Source organism: Dendrobates tinctorius, unplaced genomic scaffold (genome assembly GCF_039654945.1).
Source record: "Dendrobates tinctorius isolate UK_male_01 unplaced genomic scaffold, ASM3965494v1 ptg000201l, whole genome shotgun sequence".
Classification (NCBI taxonomy): Eukaryota; Metazoa; Chordata; class Amphibia; order Anura; family Dendrobatidae; genus Dendrobates; species Dendrobates tinctorius.
Genome location: NW_027361868.1, coordinates 8,355,037 through 8,368,592, shown reverse-complemented (window position 1 = coordinate 8,368,592; position 13,556 = coordinate 8,355,037). Strand labels below are relative to the sequence as shown.

At 43.4% G+C, this 13,556-nt stretch overlaps 1 protein-coding gene across 2 annotated transcripts in view; it reads left to right on the top strand.

Annotated features, from left to right (window-relative positions):
- VASH2 (vasohibin 2) overlaps positions 1-13,556 on the top strand; it is a 106,527-nt gene that overhangs the window by 56,238 nt on the left and 36,733 nt on the right. For both annotated transcript variants that reach the window (XM_073553368.1, XM_073553369.1), the window contains exons 4-5: positions 515-571; positions 2,753-2,827. In XM_073553368.1, the coding sequence (XP_073409469.1) occupies positions 515-571; positions 2,753-2,827 (132 nt within the window). The remainder of the gene's footprint in view (positions 1-514; positions 572-2,752; positions 2,828-13,556) is intronic.

Genomic DNA, 13,556 nt, shown 5'->3' with positions numbered 1-13,556 from the left:
TGATCCAGCACACGGATCAAAATCGTACCCTTCTGGTTTTTTTGTTTTGTTTTTTTTGCGGATCACTTGGTCCAAGGAAAAAATTGAACATGGGAGCAGCAGCCCCATGGAATATCTTAGATTCAGAGCTCTGTCTGAACGAAGCATTTGTACCACTGTTCCATTTAGTTTTTATGGGACTGTCGGAGATAACCGACCGTTGTACTCCTCCGTCTCTGGGAGTCCTATACGTATATACATTGTTATCGGGCACAGACCCTGATTTCTCAACCTGTGATACATACCGTCAGGGGGGGGCACAGGCTATGTCTCCAGGGGGTGCTCTACCTGTGCCCCTATGCAAGGCTGTGCCAGTTCAGAGCTGAGACAAGAAGTGTTGTCATAGGGTCTTCAGACCTCACTACTATTGACGTGTAGATCCATTGTTTTAGCAGAGTCTAATTCTAACATTTCTTCCATTTCTCCTGCTGTCTGCATCAGTTTTAGTTATTTCTCCTTAATGTCAGAAACTCAGATACAACCACACCGGAACGCAATTTTTTGAAATTAGAAAGACGCGACCGATCAGTGGGTAAGAAATGTTTTATTATTTTCAAAAATCTGCTAGAAGCGTTCCCACAATGCCGCCCCAATTTCTAGCTTTTGCCACTGAAAGTGCCGGGGCGGTCCAGTCCTGTTCACCTGTGTGACATCTGTTTCTCATAGAATAATCTAAGTTACTTTTCTATGAATTTGGCGCCTGGCAAACACCATGAGATTTGGGGTTACGTGGAGTCTGTGAGGCCACGCTGACAGCATAAACTAAGCACATGGTCTTGTAGGCACGGATCCCTTATAAAAAAAAAAAAAAAAGATTGCACCTCCGGTGTTTGAGTCGCTTCCACCTTTCTGCAGAAATCAAATCTAATATGTTAATTAGGATTCCCAGTGCACCCTGAGAGTGAAGGACAAGAAGCTTTCGGCACCGCTCCGCCCACTAGGTTTGCATGTCTCCTCCCTCACTGGTCATTCACCATAAAGAAGGCGGGGCATGCAAAACCAGTGCAGAAAGCTTCTTGGCCACACCCAGGGTGCGCCGATCACCCTAATTGGCATACCTGATTAAAACATCAGTATCTGCAGAATGGAGGCAGAATGGAGGCAGCCCTCAGACATGGGGGGGGAAAAGAGGATTCGGATGCTTCCAAGGCTCATTACTAGTGGTTTGCTGACATGTAGGAGTATGTGTGCATTTATAAATATCAGTGAGAATTATAACGAGATATGTATGTGTATATTTATATATATCTACATATATGTGTGTGTGTATATATAATATATATATATATATATATATATATATATATACATACATATATAAAATATATACTTGAAACCGGTCCACATTCCTTTGGGACCGAAATGTCGCCGGATGGGCAATTGCACTTGAAATAATTCACGGTGTGCTGCTTTCATCTTTTTGGACATATTTATTGAGGTTTGTTATATACCTGGAAGGCTTTTTGCACTCATTGATTATTATCTTTTGTGCTGCTCTTTTCACTTTTTTATTTTATATATATATATGTATATATATGATCCCAGCAAAGAGCAAGCAGATGAACGGCATACTAGGGTACACAAATCACCACATTAACAGACGGAGCTATTTATCTGAAGTATTGCGGTATATATTTCAGTCAAAAAACGGAGATGCTTGCATGAAAAAACATGAATATTTCAATGTGAAGCGAAAAAAGGAGAAATATGCAGCACTCACCGATATAGCTGAAAAACTGTGCGTCTTTATTTAACATGAATTCCATCAATAGATGTGTGGACATGCAGGACGTTAGAGGAATGCTAGGGGAGGGAGGTGCCGGACAACGGCCGTTTCGCGATTACTCGCTTCTACAGGTCCATAGAAGCGAGTAATCGTGAAACGGCCGTTGTCCGGCACCTCCCTCCCCTAACATTCCTCGTGCATGTCCACATATCTATTGATGGAATTCATGTGAAATAAAGACACACAGTTTTTCAGCTATATTGGGGAGTGCTGCATATTTCTCCATATATATATATATATATATATATATATATATATATATATATATAAACAACGACAAAGCAAAGTCCAGCAATAACGTGAGCAATCCAGGATGCTGTTAAAATTTTTTTTCTTTTTATTCATAAATCCATTAAAATGCAATGGTCCAAGCAGTTTAAAACAGCAATAACGCATATATATATATATGTCTGCAAGGAGTTTGTGTGGGTTTTCCAGTTTCCTCCGGGTTCTCCGGTTTCCTCCCACGCTCCACAGATATTCTGATAGGGATACTAGATTGTGAACCCCAATGGGGATAGTGGTAGTGATGTCTGTAAAACGCTGTGTAATTAATGGCCCTGTATAAGCAAGTAAAATAACTATATATATATATATATATATATATATATATATATATATATATATATATACCTTGACCATTCCTTAATTCACTAGTGATCGCAGGCTGTGAGGGAGAGCAGGTCTGGTTTCCGTCAGCAGCTGATTCTTGTGACTTCCGTCAGCAGATGATTCTTGTGACTTGTTTGCCGGCAGCTGACAGTCTAATCCTGCAGATCCCAGTTATACAAAGACTCCCTTATAATGGGAGACCCCGAGTGTGGACGGTTGTTGGATGCCTCTCGTGACACATGTTGATGCCATCTGTCTAATCGTCTCTGCCAGGAAGGAAGATGGTGCATATCTCTATCTGACTCTCTCTTCTAGGTTAATGGAGACGGCTCGGGAGATGACCAGGGAATCCTTACCTATAAAGTGTCTAGAAGCTGTGATCCTGGGAATGTATCCTTTCGTTATAGTGCAGTCTCTGACGTCATCATTGCAAAAATTCTGCAGTGTTTACTGTATATGGTAAAAGGTAAATTGGTTTTCTAGTCCCTGCTAATTCATGATATTGCTTTGGTCGGGTGCGGTCCAGTCCTCCCATAATTTTTACATGAATGGACAGGTCATTGCCTTCCACAAGGTCACAACACCCTTATTCTGCTGCCATCATTTAGAAAAATTTGATGGTCAGTCCGGCGCTCTAACCTCTGCTAATTCATGGAATTGTTCATGGAACACTCAAAGCCCTGACCTCACATAATCACATGAGTGGACAGGTCACTGCCTCCCACAAGATTAACACACTCTTCTTCTGCTGTCATTGTTCTTAAAATCTGATTGTCTATAGGAAAATTCTAACCTCTGCTAATTCATGATATTACCCTTGTCATGAACGTCCTAGTCCTCACACAACTAAGCAGATCACTGCCTCCTGCAAAATCAGCACACTATGCTTCTGCTGTCATCTTCTCATTTATTTAACTGTGGGTCGTGTGTTCCTGCCATTTCGTTTCATAACCCTGATCTTTTCCATGTGCAGTCCTCTTGTTACAGAAGTAGACAGGTCACTGCCTCCCATAAAATCCCAACATTCTTCTCCTGCTGCTGTCTTCATTCTTGTGATCGAATTACAAACAGAGTTTTAGATTCTTAAACATATAATTACATTTGAAAAGGAAAAATATCAGCTTCCAAGATGGAAAATTCAGAGGGTATTCACATAGGAACCCTGGAAGACCTTGGTTGGTCAGGGTGTGGTGCAAGCAGTGTAGGAACACACCAGGCCGGTATCCGGGTCAGAAATGGGAGAAGGGTCCATGAGGACTGGGCTCCAGCACAAAAACATAAAAATGATTAAATATCCATTTGCTTATGCGTTTCGTGTTAGCAGTTCTTATTCACAGTTATGAATAAGGTTTTCAAACCCGAAACATGTAAGCTTATGAATCCTTCATCTTTTTTTATCTTTTTGTTTTTTTCTCACCATATTTTTAATTGCGCAGTAAAAGTTATGTTTGATCATTTTCCTATTGGTGCCGGAGCCCAGTCCTCATGGACCCTTCATCCGTGTCATCACATCGTCTTATTATAAGGTTCATATTTATTATTATACAACAGTCTACAAAATATCATCTCATCACTCTCTTCGTGTTACTGCACGCTCATTTCAATATATTTTTTACATATATCTGTATATCTAGACATCTTTATGGGTTTGACCCCAACTATCAGATATTCATGGCACATTGCTTATGGAGAAAAACCTTAACCCCTTACAGCTTTAAGCCCCATACCTTCATTGATGGAAAAATTAATAAGTTATAGGTCTCAGTATATGGTGACACTTTTTTTTATAAAGTTTAACATTTTTTAAATTCACTAAAATCCTCCTCTTCTTTTTTTCTCCTCCTCTTCCTCCTCCTCCTCTTCTTCCTCTTCCTCCTTCTTCCTCTTCCTCCTCTTCTTCCTCTTCCTCCTCTTCTTCCTCTTCCTCCTCTTCTTCCTCTTCCTCCTCATCCTCTTCTTCCTCCTCATCCTCTTCTTTCTCCTCTTCCTCCTTTTCCTCTTCTTCCTCCTCTACCTCAACTTCCTCCTCGTCTTCCTCTTCTTCCTCCTCCTCTTCATCCTCTTCTTCCTCTTCTTCCTTTTTCTCCTCCTCTTCCTCCTCCTCTTCTTCCTCCTCCTCATCATCTTCTTCTTCCTCTTCCTCCTATTCTTCCTTTTTCTACTCCTCTTCCTCGTCTTCCTCTTCGTCCTCCTCTTCTTCCTCTTCTTCCTCTTCTTCCTCTTCCTCCTCTTCTTCCTCTTCCTCCTCTTCCTCCTCTTCTTCCTCCTCCTCCTCCTCTTCGTCCTCCTCTTCCTCCTCCTCCTCTTCGTCCTCTTCTTCCTCTTTCTTCTCCTCTTCTTCCTTTTTCTCCTCCTCTTCCTCCTCCTCATCATCTTCTTCTTCCTCTTCCTCCTATTCTTCCTTTTTCTACTCCTCTTCCTCGTCTTCCTCTTCGTCCTCTTCTTCCTTTTTCTCCTCCTCTTCCTCTTCCTCCTCCTCTTCCTCCTCCTCTTCTTCTTCCTCCTCCTCCTCTTCTTCTTCCTCTTCTTCCTCTCTTGCTGTAATTATGCTGACCCTGAGAATCATGTTGCCTAGGGTAATTTTAACTGCACAATGACTGTCGTAAAAACAAAGCCCAAGAAATAATGGCAGAATTATGGTGTTTTTTGTTTTTTTTTAGTTACATGTCTTTTTTCCACTTTCTTCCCCATCTTCGGTATTAGTACTTTTCTGAACCGTTGGGCTTAGATCTGGGGAAATTGCAGTCAGAAATGCTCCTCTCCTTTCTTTGCTCTGTTAGACCCATATTCTGCAGTGAATTTACCAGCATCAGGATGTGATGTCCCTCAGTAATGAGGCATTTTGTAAAGCCGCTGCAGCAATGTATTAAACAGGGATCAGCCTCCTGCGACAGTCATTTAAGGTCACCCCCATATGCAGGAGTCAGGTCTGCACATGGGATAAAGCGGAGATCTGCAAAGGGAATCTCTTCTATTCCTTACTTGGTCACTGGGAACATCTTGCTGTTATTCGAGCCTGTAGGAAATGTAACAAGACATTTGTAGAATTGTGATTTATAGAAATATTATACTCCTTCCGACTCGAGCACAGTGACCTGTTCCAAAACTGAACGTTCACTTTTCATCACCATGCCATTGTAAGGTGCACTTTTCTTAAGTGGTCGCTGACTTTTCTACAATTTTTGCATGAATCAATAGTAAATGTGAATTTAAGAAACTTTGCTATGTATCTTAGCAAATAAGTATGCTTTGTTGCAAATTATTTATAAGCACCATGAGCTCAAAATTCACTCAGAAATGCAGTAAAAAATGCCTGTTGAGAAATGAGAGATCAGATTACAGCCTCTCATAGAAATCTATGGAGAGGGGAAGTAGGAGGAGCAGAGTGGGAAAGAAGTAGAGAGACACACAGAGATTAGAAAGCAGAAAAACCATAAATGTTTCAGTTCACTCCCAGTGCCGGATTCACAGCTACACTGCTCGATACTGCTGGATAATGCCCTCCATACGACTGCTGCTTCTAAAAATAAGGTAGAAAAAGATGTTCTCTATTCTGTGTACTTTGTATAGGATATAAAAACTAGACCTTATACCCTCTATAACAACTGCAGTGGGGGTAAGCCTGCTTAAATCTGTCTCACACAAGTCATATAATGATCAGAAATAATGAGACTCCCTCATGTACAAACATATATTAGCTTGTTATAAGTTACCTGAAATGACTGGTACACTTAAGTATATTTTTATATGGTTTTTTTTTCTGGACGCAGAGCTCCAAGTCTTCTGCTTAGGCATAAAACTAAATGAAACAAAAAAAAAATCTGACTACCACTAGAGGGAGCTGAGGAATTTACAGGGTACTGTTTTATTGTTAAAGGGAACCTGTCACCTTGTTTTGGCCCTGTAAGATGCGGCCACTGCATTTCCGGGCTTATCTACAGAACTCTGTAATGCTGTAGATAAGCCCCAGATCTAACCTGAAAGATAAGAAAAACAAGTTGTATTATACTGTGCTGGGGGGCTGTCCGGTCCGATGGGTGTCGCAGGTCCGGGTCCGGCGCCTCCCATCTTGCGACGCCGCCTTCCTGCTTGCTTCATGGCTCCGGGGCCATAGCGCTTCTGCGCAGCTGTACTTATCTTCCCTGTTGAGGGCAGAGGAAAGTACTGCAGTGCGTAGGCACCGGGAAAGAGGCCCGGCGCCTGCGCACTGCAGTACTTTCCTCTGCCCTCAACGGGGAAGATAAGTACGCCTACGCTTGATCCCGGAGCGATGAAGCAAACAAGAAGGCGGCATTGCAAGAAGATGAGAGGCGCCGGACCTGCGACACCCATCGGACCGGACCGCTCCCCGGGTGAGTGTAATAAAACTTATTTTTCTTATCTTTCAGGTTAGATCAGGGGCTTATCTACAGCATTACAGAATGCTGTAGATGAGAACCGAAAGGCGGTGGCAGCGGCTTACAGGGCCAAAACGAGGTGACAGGTTCCCTTTAATTCAGTGTATAAACTGTACGCAGTAAGCTCCCTCTAGTGGTGGTTGCTGGTAGTCAGAATATATTTAATTTCTTTTCTCCTCTCTCTAGATATTAGCTTGTAACATGTAGGTTATAGTTAACGATAAGTTCAAAGGGGCCTTACCAGAGATTTTCCTCCAGTGGAGTCTATTTCTTCCTCTCTATGATATTGACCATGTCCGATGGAGAAAGCACTTAGCTTTTTCTGCCGGTCCTACAGGCTTTGAATGGAGCGGCATCGAGCATTGGGGAAATCACAGCTTTGTATAGGTGATAAATATCCCTGAAACTTGTTTCTGGCCATACACAGAAGATATAAGATGGTATTCCAATTGAGCAACCCAAAATTATTATAAACCACTTAGCCTGCTTGTTAATCGCACCCCAGTCGATCAGATATCAATGACCTATCCCAAGTCCCGGACATCCCCTTTATCATGAGGAGTGAGGGTCCTGCGCGCAAGCTTACAATAAGGAAATACAGGGAACACGAGAAGTAAAGCGCGCGTTTTGTGTGTGGTCCAGCCATCATTGTCAGGCAAAGGTCATGTCCACACTATCCGTATTCGGTCAGTATTTTACATCAGTATTTGTAGTCAAAACCAGGAGTGGAACAACCAGAGGAGACGTATAATAGAAACCCGTCACCACTTCTGGATTTATCACCCGCTCCTGGTTTTGACTACAAATACTGATGTAAAATACTGACCAAATACTGACCGTGTGAACCCGGCCATAGGGTGTATAAAATATCATCTTCCAGAAAAATTGCATTGTTTTCCGCATCCATACACAACCCGTGTGCCCTCCATGTCTCTGTTTTTATGCCTTCATGTTGCATCCATTTTTTTAATTTCAGCATTTTAAAATGTAGATGATCCTACTACAGTCTCCAAAGTTAATAATGACCTTATATTGGTAAAAAAATGGATGCAATACAGATGTCCTGATTTTTATTTTATTTTTTTGCTCACCCATAGATTTGGGCAGGGCGAGTCTCATTCGAAATACAAAAATTGTGATTTTTTTTTTCTTAAATTATTTTTTCCCTGATTTGCCCAATTGAGTAAGATTGGACTGAACGTTGTCCATGGGAAGTCAGTTTTTTCACTGACAGCACATGAACCTGAAAATACGGTTGTGTGAGCGCGACCTAATAAATAGAGGTTTTCAAAGAACGCTGCATGAACCGGTCATTGTCCAGTATTTGTATATGACCAGATATGAAGTGCTCCTGAGTGCATGGAGGGTGTGGATGCGGATGACAAAAGGAATCAGATTCTGAGGAAGAGTCAGGAAGGGAGAGCAGGGAATTGATAGATTGGTGAGGTGACAGGCTAGTCTAAAGAGATTTTTTTTTTTTAGAGGACTCTTATAACCTGATTCTCTGGGGTAGTGCATTCCAGAGCATTGGTGCAGCACGAGAGAAGACTTGGAAATGGAAGCAGGAGGTTCAGATAATGGAGGATGTTAGTCTTAGGTCATTAGTGGAATGGAGGGCACGGGAAGGGAGGAAGACCAAGACGAGGGAGGAGATATAGGGCAGTGCAGAACTGTGGAGAGCTCTGTAGGTGAGAGTGCTATGAATGTAATATGTGATGCTATTAGGAGAATTTTGACATGATTTAATGTGGGAAATGAATACGCAAATGACCACATTCACCTTTTCTATTCTCACCGCTGTAAATTTCAGATATTTGTGTTATGCACATAAGGATGGATGACTGGTGCAAGCAACTATAGCTAATGTGTTGGGTGTGGTTCTTTTTCGAGGCCGTTCTGGTTTTGAGGTTTACGGTCTTGTTGACCTTCCATTAACCTGTGAGGAGGTAATCTTACGGAGTATTAAGAATATGATGACTCGACTAAGTCAGACATAACAAGAGAACGTGTCCTATTCATCAGACAGACAGCCCTGGCACACCAGCCTGACCAAAGAGCTGAGGCGAGCTTCCAGGGCTGCTGAGCGCAGATGGAAAAGATCCCACTCCAACGAGCATTTCATCGCATTCAAACAGTCCCTCACTACTTTCAAGACCACACTCGCCACAGCTAAACAAACCTACTTCTCATCTCTCATATCCTCCCTGTCTCACAACCCTAAACAGTTATTCAACACCTTCAATTCTCTCCTCCGCCCCCCAGCACCTCCTCCCTCCCCACTCATCTCAGCTGAAGACTTTGCCTCATTTTTCAAGCAGAAAATTGATAACATCAGGGACAGTTTTGGTCAACAACCCCCAGAGCCCTTCCTCCCGACTTCCCAGCCCTCCACCTTCAAAACCAACTTCTCCACCATTACAGAAGATCGACTCTCCACTCTACTCTCAAGATCACATCTCACCACCTGTGCACTCGACCCGATCCCATCCCACTTCATCCCAAACCTCACCACAGTCTTCATCCCAACCCTAACCCATCTCTTCAACCTATCACTAACAACTGGTGTTTTCCCCTCAAGCTTTAAACATGCCTCCATCACACCTATCCTCAAAAAGCCCTCTCTTGACCCATCCTCTGTATCTAGCTATCGCCCTATATCACTTCTCCCATACGCCTCCAAGCTACTGGAACAACACGTCTACCTTGAACTGTCCTCCCATCTCTCTTCTTGCTCCCTCTTCGACCGCTTACAATCTGGCTTCCGGTCACACCACTCCACTGAAACTGCCCTTACTAAGGTCACCAATGACCTCTTAACTGCCAAGAGCAAGCGACACTACTCTGTCCTCCTCCTCCTGGACCTGTCGGCTGCCTTTGACACAGTGGACCATTCCCTATTATTACAGACCCTCTCATCCCTCGGCATCACAGACTTGGCCCTCTCCTGGATCTCATCATACCTAACAGACCGGACATTCAGCGTCTCCCACTCACACACCACCTCCTCACCTCGCCCCCTATCTGTCGGAGTCCCACAAGGTTCAGTCCTAGGGCCCCTGCTGTTCTCTATTTACACCTTTGGCCTGGGACAGCTCATAGAATCTCATGGCTTTCAGTATCATCTTTATGCTGATGACACACAGATCTACATCTCTGGACCAGATATCACCTCCCTACTAACCAGAATCCCTCAATGTCTGTCCACTATTTCATCCTTCTTCTCCACTAGATATCTGAAACTCAACATGGACAAAACAGAATTCATCATCTTTCCCCCATCTCACGTGACCCCCCCTACGAACCTATCAATTACAGTAAATGACTGCCCACTCTCCCCAGTCCCACAAGCTCGCTGCCTCGGAGTAATCCTTGATGCTGATCTCTCCTTCAAACCACATATCCAAACCCTTTCCACTTCCTGCCGACTTCAACTCAAAAATATTTCACGCATCCGTTCATTCCTCACCCAAGAATCTGCAAAAACCCTAGTCCATGCCCTCATCATCTCTCGCCTTGACTACTGCAACCTCATGCTCTGCGGCCTCCCCTCAAACACTCTCGCACCCCTCCAATCTATTCTAAACTCTGCTGCCCGACTAATCCACCTGTCCCCCCGCTATTCCCCAGCTTCTCCCCTCTGTCAATCCCTTCACTGGCTCCCAATTGCCCAGAGACTCCATTACAAAACCCTAACCATGACATACAAAGCCATCCACAACTTGTCTCCTCCATACATCTGTGACCTCGTCTCCCGGTACTTTCCTGCACGCAACCTCCGATCCTCACAAGATCTCCTTCTCTACTCCCCTCTTATCTCCTCTTCCCACAATCGCATACAAGATTTCTCTCGCGCATCCCCCCTACTCTGGAACTCTCTACCACAACATATCAGACTCTCACCTACCATCGAAACCTTCAAAAAGAGCCTGAAGACCCACCTCTTCCGACAAGCCTATAACCTGCAGTAACCACCGATCGACCAAACCGCTGCACGACCAGCTCTACCCTCGCCTACTGTATTCTCCCCCATCCCTTGGAGATTGTGAGCCCTCGCGGGCAGGGTCCTCTCTCCTCCTGTACCAGTTATGACTTGTATTGTTTAAGATTATTGTACTTGTTTTTATGTATACCCCCCTCACATGTAAAGCGCCATGGAATAAATGGCGCTATAACAATAAATAATAATAATAATAATAATAATTCATGAGGACGACCATTGCATGTCCCGGACTGAACCCGGCGAGGGAAGAGGGGGCGCATCTGCTGAGACTGGGAAATAGCAACTTACATTGTAGGAGTGCAGGAAACAATCTATATTGTGGCCGCCCTACAGTGCTGCATTGGAGGAGGGTCGGAGAAATATCTCGCTTAATTCATTGTACATGCGGTGCAATCTGTGGACAGCGCAGTCCAGCGAAAAAGAAACTGAGCAGAATGATTTAGCAGAACTTGCATTTCATTTCTTAAAATCTTGAAATCCGCTTCTTTTTCCTACTAAACTGATTTTTCATCCTCAATTCCTGGGTAAAATCTGTATTCAGTGAAGACAGATCTGTCCATTACTGCGATAGGAGATGACAGTTGGTGCTTTTAAAACTCTATGGAGGTGGAGGGAGGAGCTAGAGGCAGATACAGACATTCTGCCGCAAGTTCACCTGAAACAACAGTTACAGTTCTCCATAGAACTCTATGAGCACCAACTATCATGTCCTATCTCAGTAATGGGAATGCCTGTATTCATTGAAGACATAATTTTACCTGTTGATTGAGAAATGTGAGAAGCCATGATCAGTCCAGGAGGAGAAAGAAGTGGCCTTCTCCAATAAGATAAATTACAATGTTCCTTATTTTCACATGCACTATTAATTTAATGGAAAAATAAATTAAAGCGACGGTTATTCTAAGGGTTCATGTTCATGGCAAATCTGCAGATCTGTATTACATTTGTTGAGACGCTGGTGCCACCATGTAATGGAATATTTTCTATAACCCTATGTAATATTGGAGATTCAGGATGGAGCCTTTCATTGGTATATGGGGTTAACCTGCGTACCCATGATCAGCTTAAGTCTTTACCTACTGCGCCATATGGAGAAGTAGTTAAGTGACGTCACCTTAGCCTGAGAAGCTTTCTAGAGCGGGGCAGCCATTTGTACTCATTCTCTGCTATTTCCACTACATTCCCCGGAACTATAGAACTTTTCTTTAGATTCTTCATTTGTCCTGTCGTCTGCCGGAATCCAGTCCGGGGACACCGCCGCCGTCACGTGTACACAGCTTAGCTGCTAGGAGATGGACAATGAGCGTTCGCAATGAATGCGAGCCGAGCAGATTAGTGAAATGTCATCTTAATCGGGTCACTTACTGGACGGCGGGGCTGACATTTTACTGAGAGGTGTGATTGTAACTGCGGTTTTATAGAGATGAGCCTAGAGGGGCTGTCGGGCGTAGAAACCAATTTTTATATACTCCATTCCTTAATTAGCCAAATAGGGGCAAAGATTATCTCCGTCTCCGGAGGACTCGGCAGACCTGTGCACGTCACATGCAGCACCACTGAGGTTAATAATCACCATGTAATGTTTCATGTCCCCTGTGGGGGGCGCTGCAGGGAAATTGAACCTTTTGCAGTCAGATTCCCGCATAGATCACAGCAGCGAGACAATCTAAAATTATATCAGTGCTCCTATCTTGTATAGTAGTGTTACATCGGTAGGATATTCTGCCCCTGTGCTTGGCGGGGGTCTGACCTCTGGGCCCATGCATTTCCATCCCCATGAATGGAGCCAGCTGTGGTTTCCCTTACCCCTGGGCGACCAGGAGCGTTGCTGTGCAGGGAGAACCAAGTAGCACTAAATTAGCTCTGCCGCCCCTTTAATGTTTAGGATGTCACCGATTTTGAGATTGAGGGGTTCCCAGAGATCAGACCCTCACAATCTTAATGATCCCAGCAATATGTCATCAGTATACAAGGTAAGAATACCCCTTTAAGTTTATGGAAAAGAAACTATGGATTTTCTTTTTTTCACAATTTCGTAATGTTATGTTGGATGTCATTGTATGGAGCCTCATACTAGCCTAGCCTCATTAGTTTGTGGTTGTTGTGTAGGTTTGTAGGTTGTGTTGCACGTTGTAAGTGTTGTGGTGCTGATGTCGAGAAGTGCTCCGGAAATGGACGATTTGTCCACTTGAATCTCAAGGGAATTATACAAATTAAAGGGTTTTTTCCCCACAAACAAAGTTAATATTAAGCAACATTTTAATCAATAGATCTTGGAATGATAATAATTTCCACAATTGAAAGTGTTTAAATAAAATGTTCCTGTGCTGAGATAATCTTATAAATGTGCTCCTGCTGTGTACTGTGTAATGGCCGTGTCTGACTGTGCAGGAACATGGTCTGATCATACCACAGCTCCTGAGCAGGGGAGGAAGCAAACCCAACATAATCTTTCTTGTACATTTGTTTCTTTTTTTCCATCTCCTTTTGCTCCTCTGTGCATCCAGCTTCACATCTGAGTGAATGGTCCTGTTCTTACACTGCAAAAGGTACATTTTTTCAGAAGCACCCTGCTTTTTCTTAGTGCTGCAGGTCCCTTTCTCTACTCTCCTGTGTGCTTCCTGATAGAGATGGATAGATCTCAACATGGGCAGTTTTTGATACTTTTGAATGTAGTGACTGTTGCTCACTATTTGACCAATATTCATTACTATTTACAAAC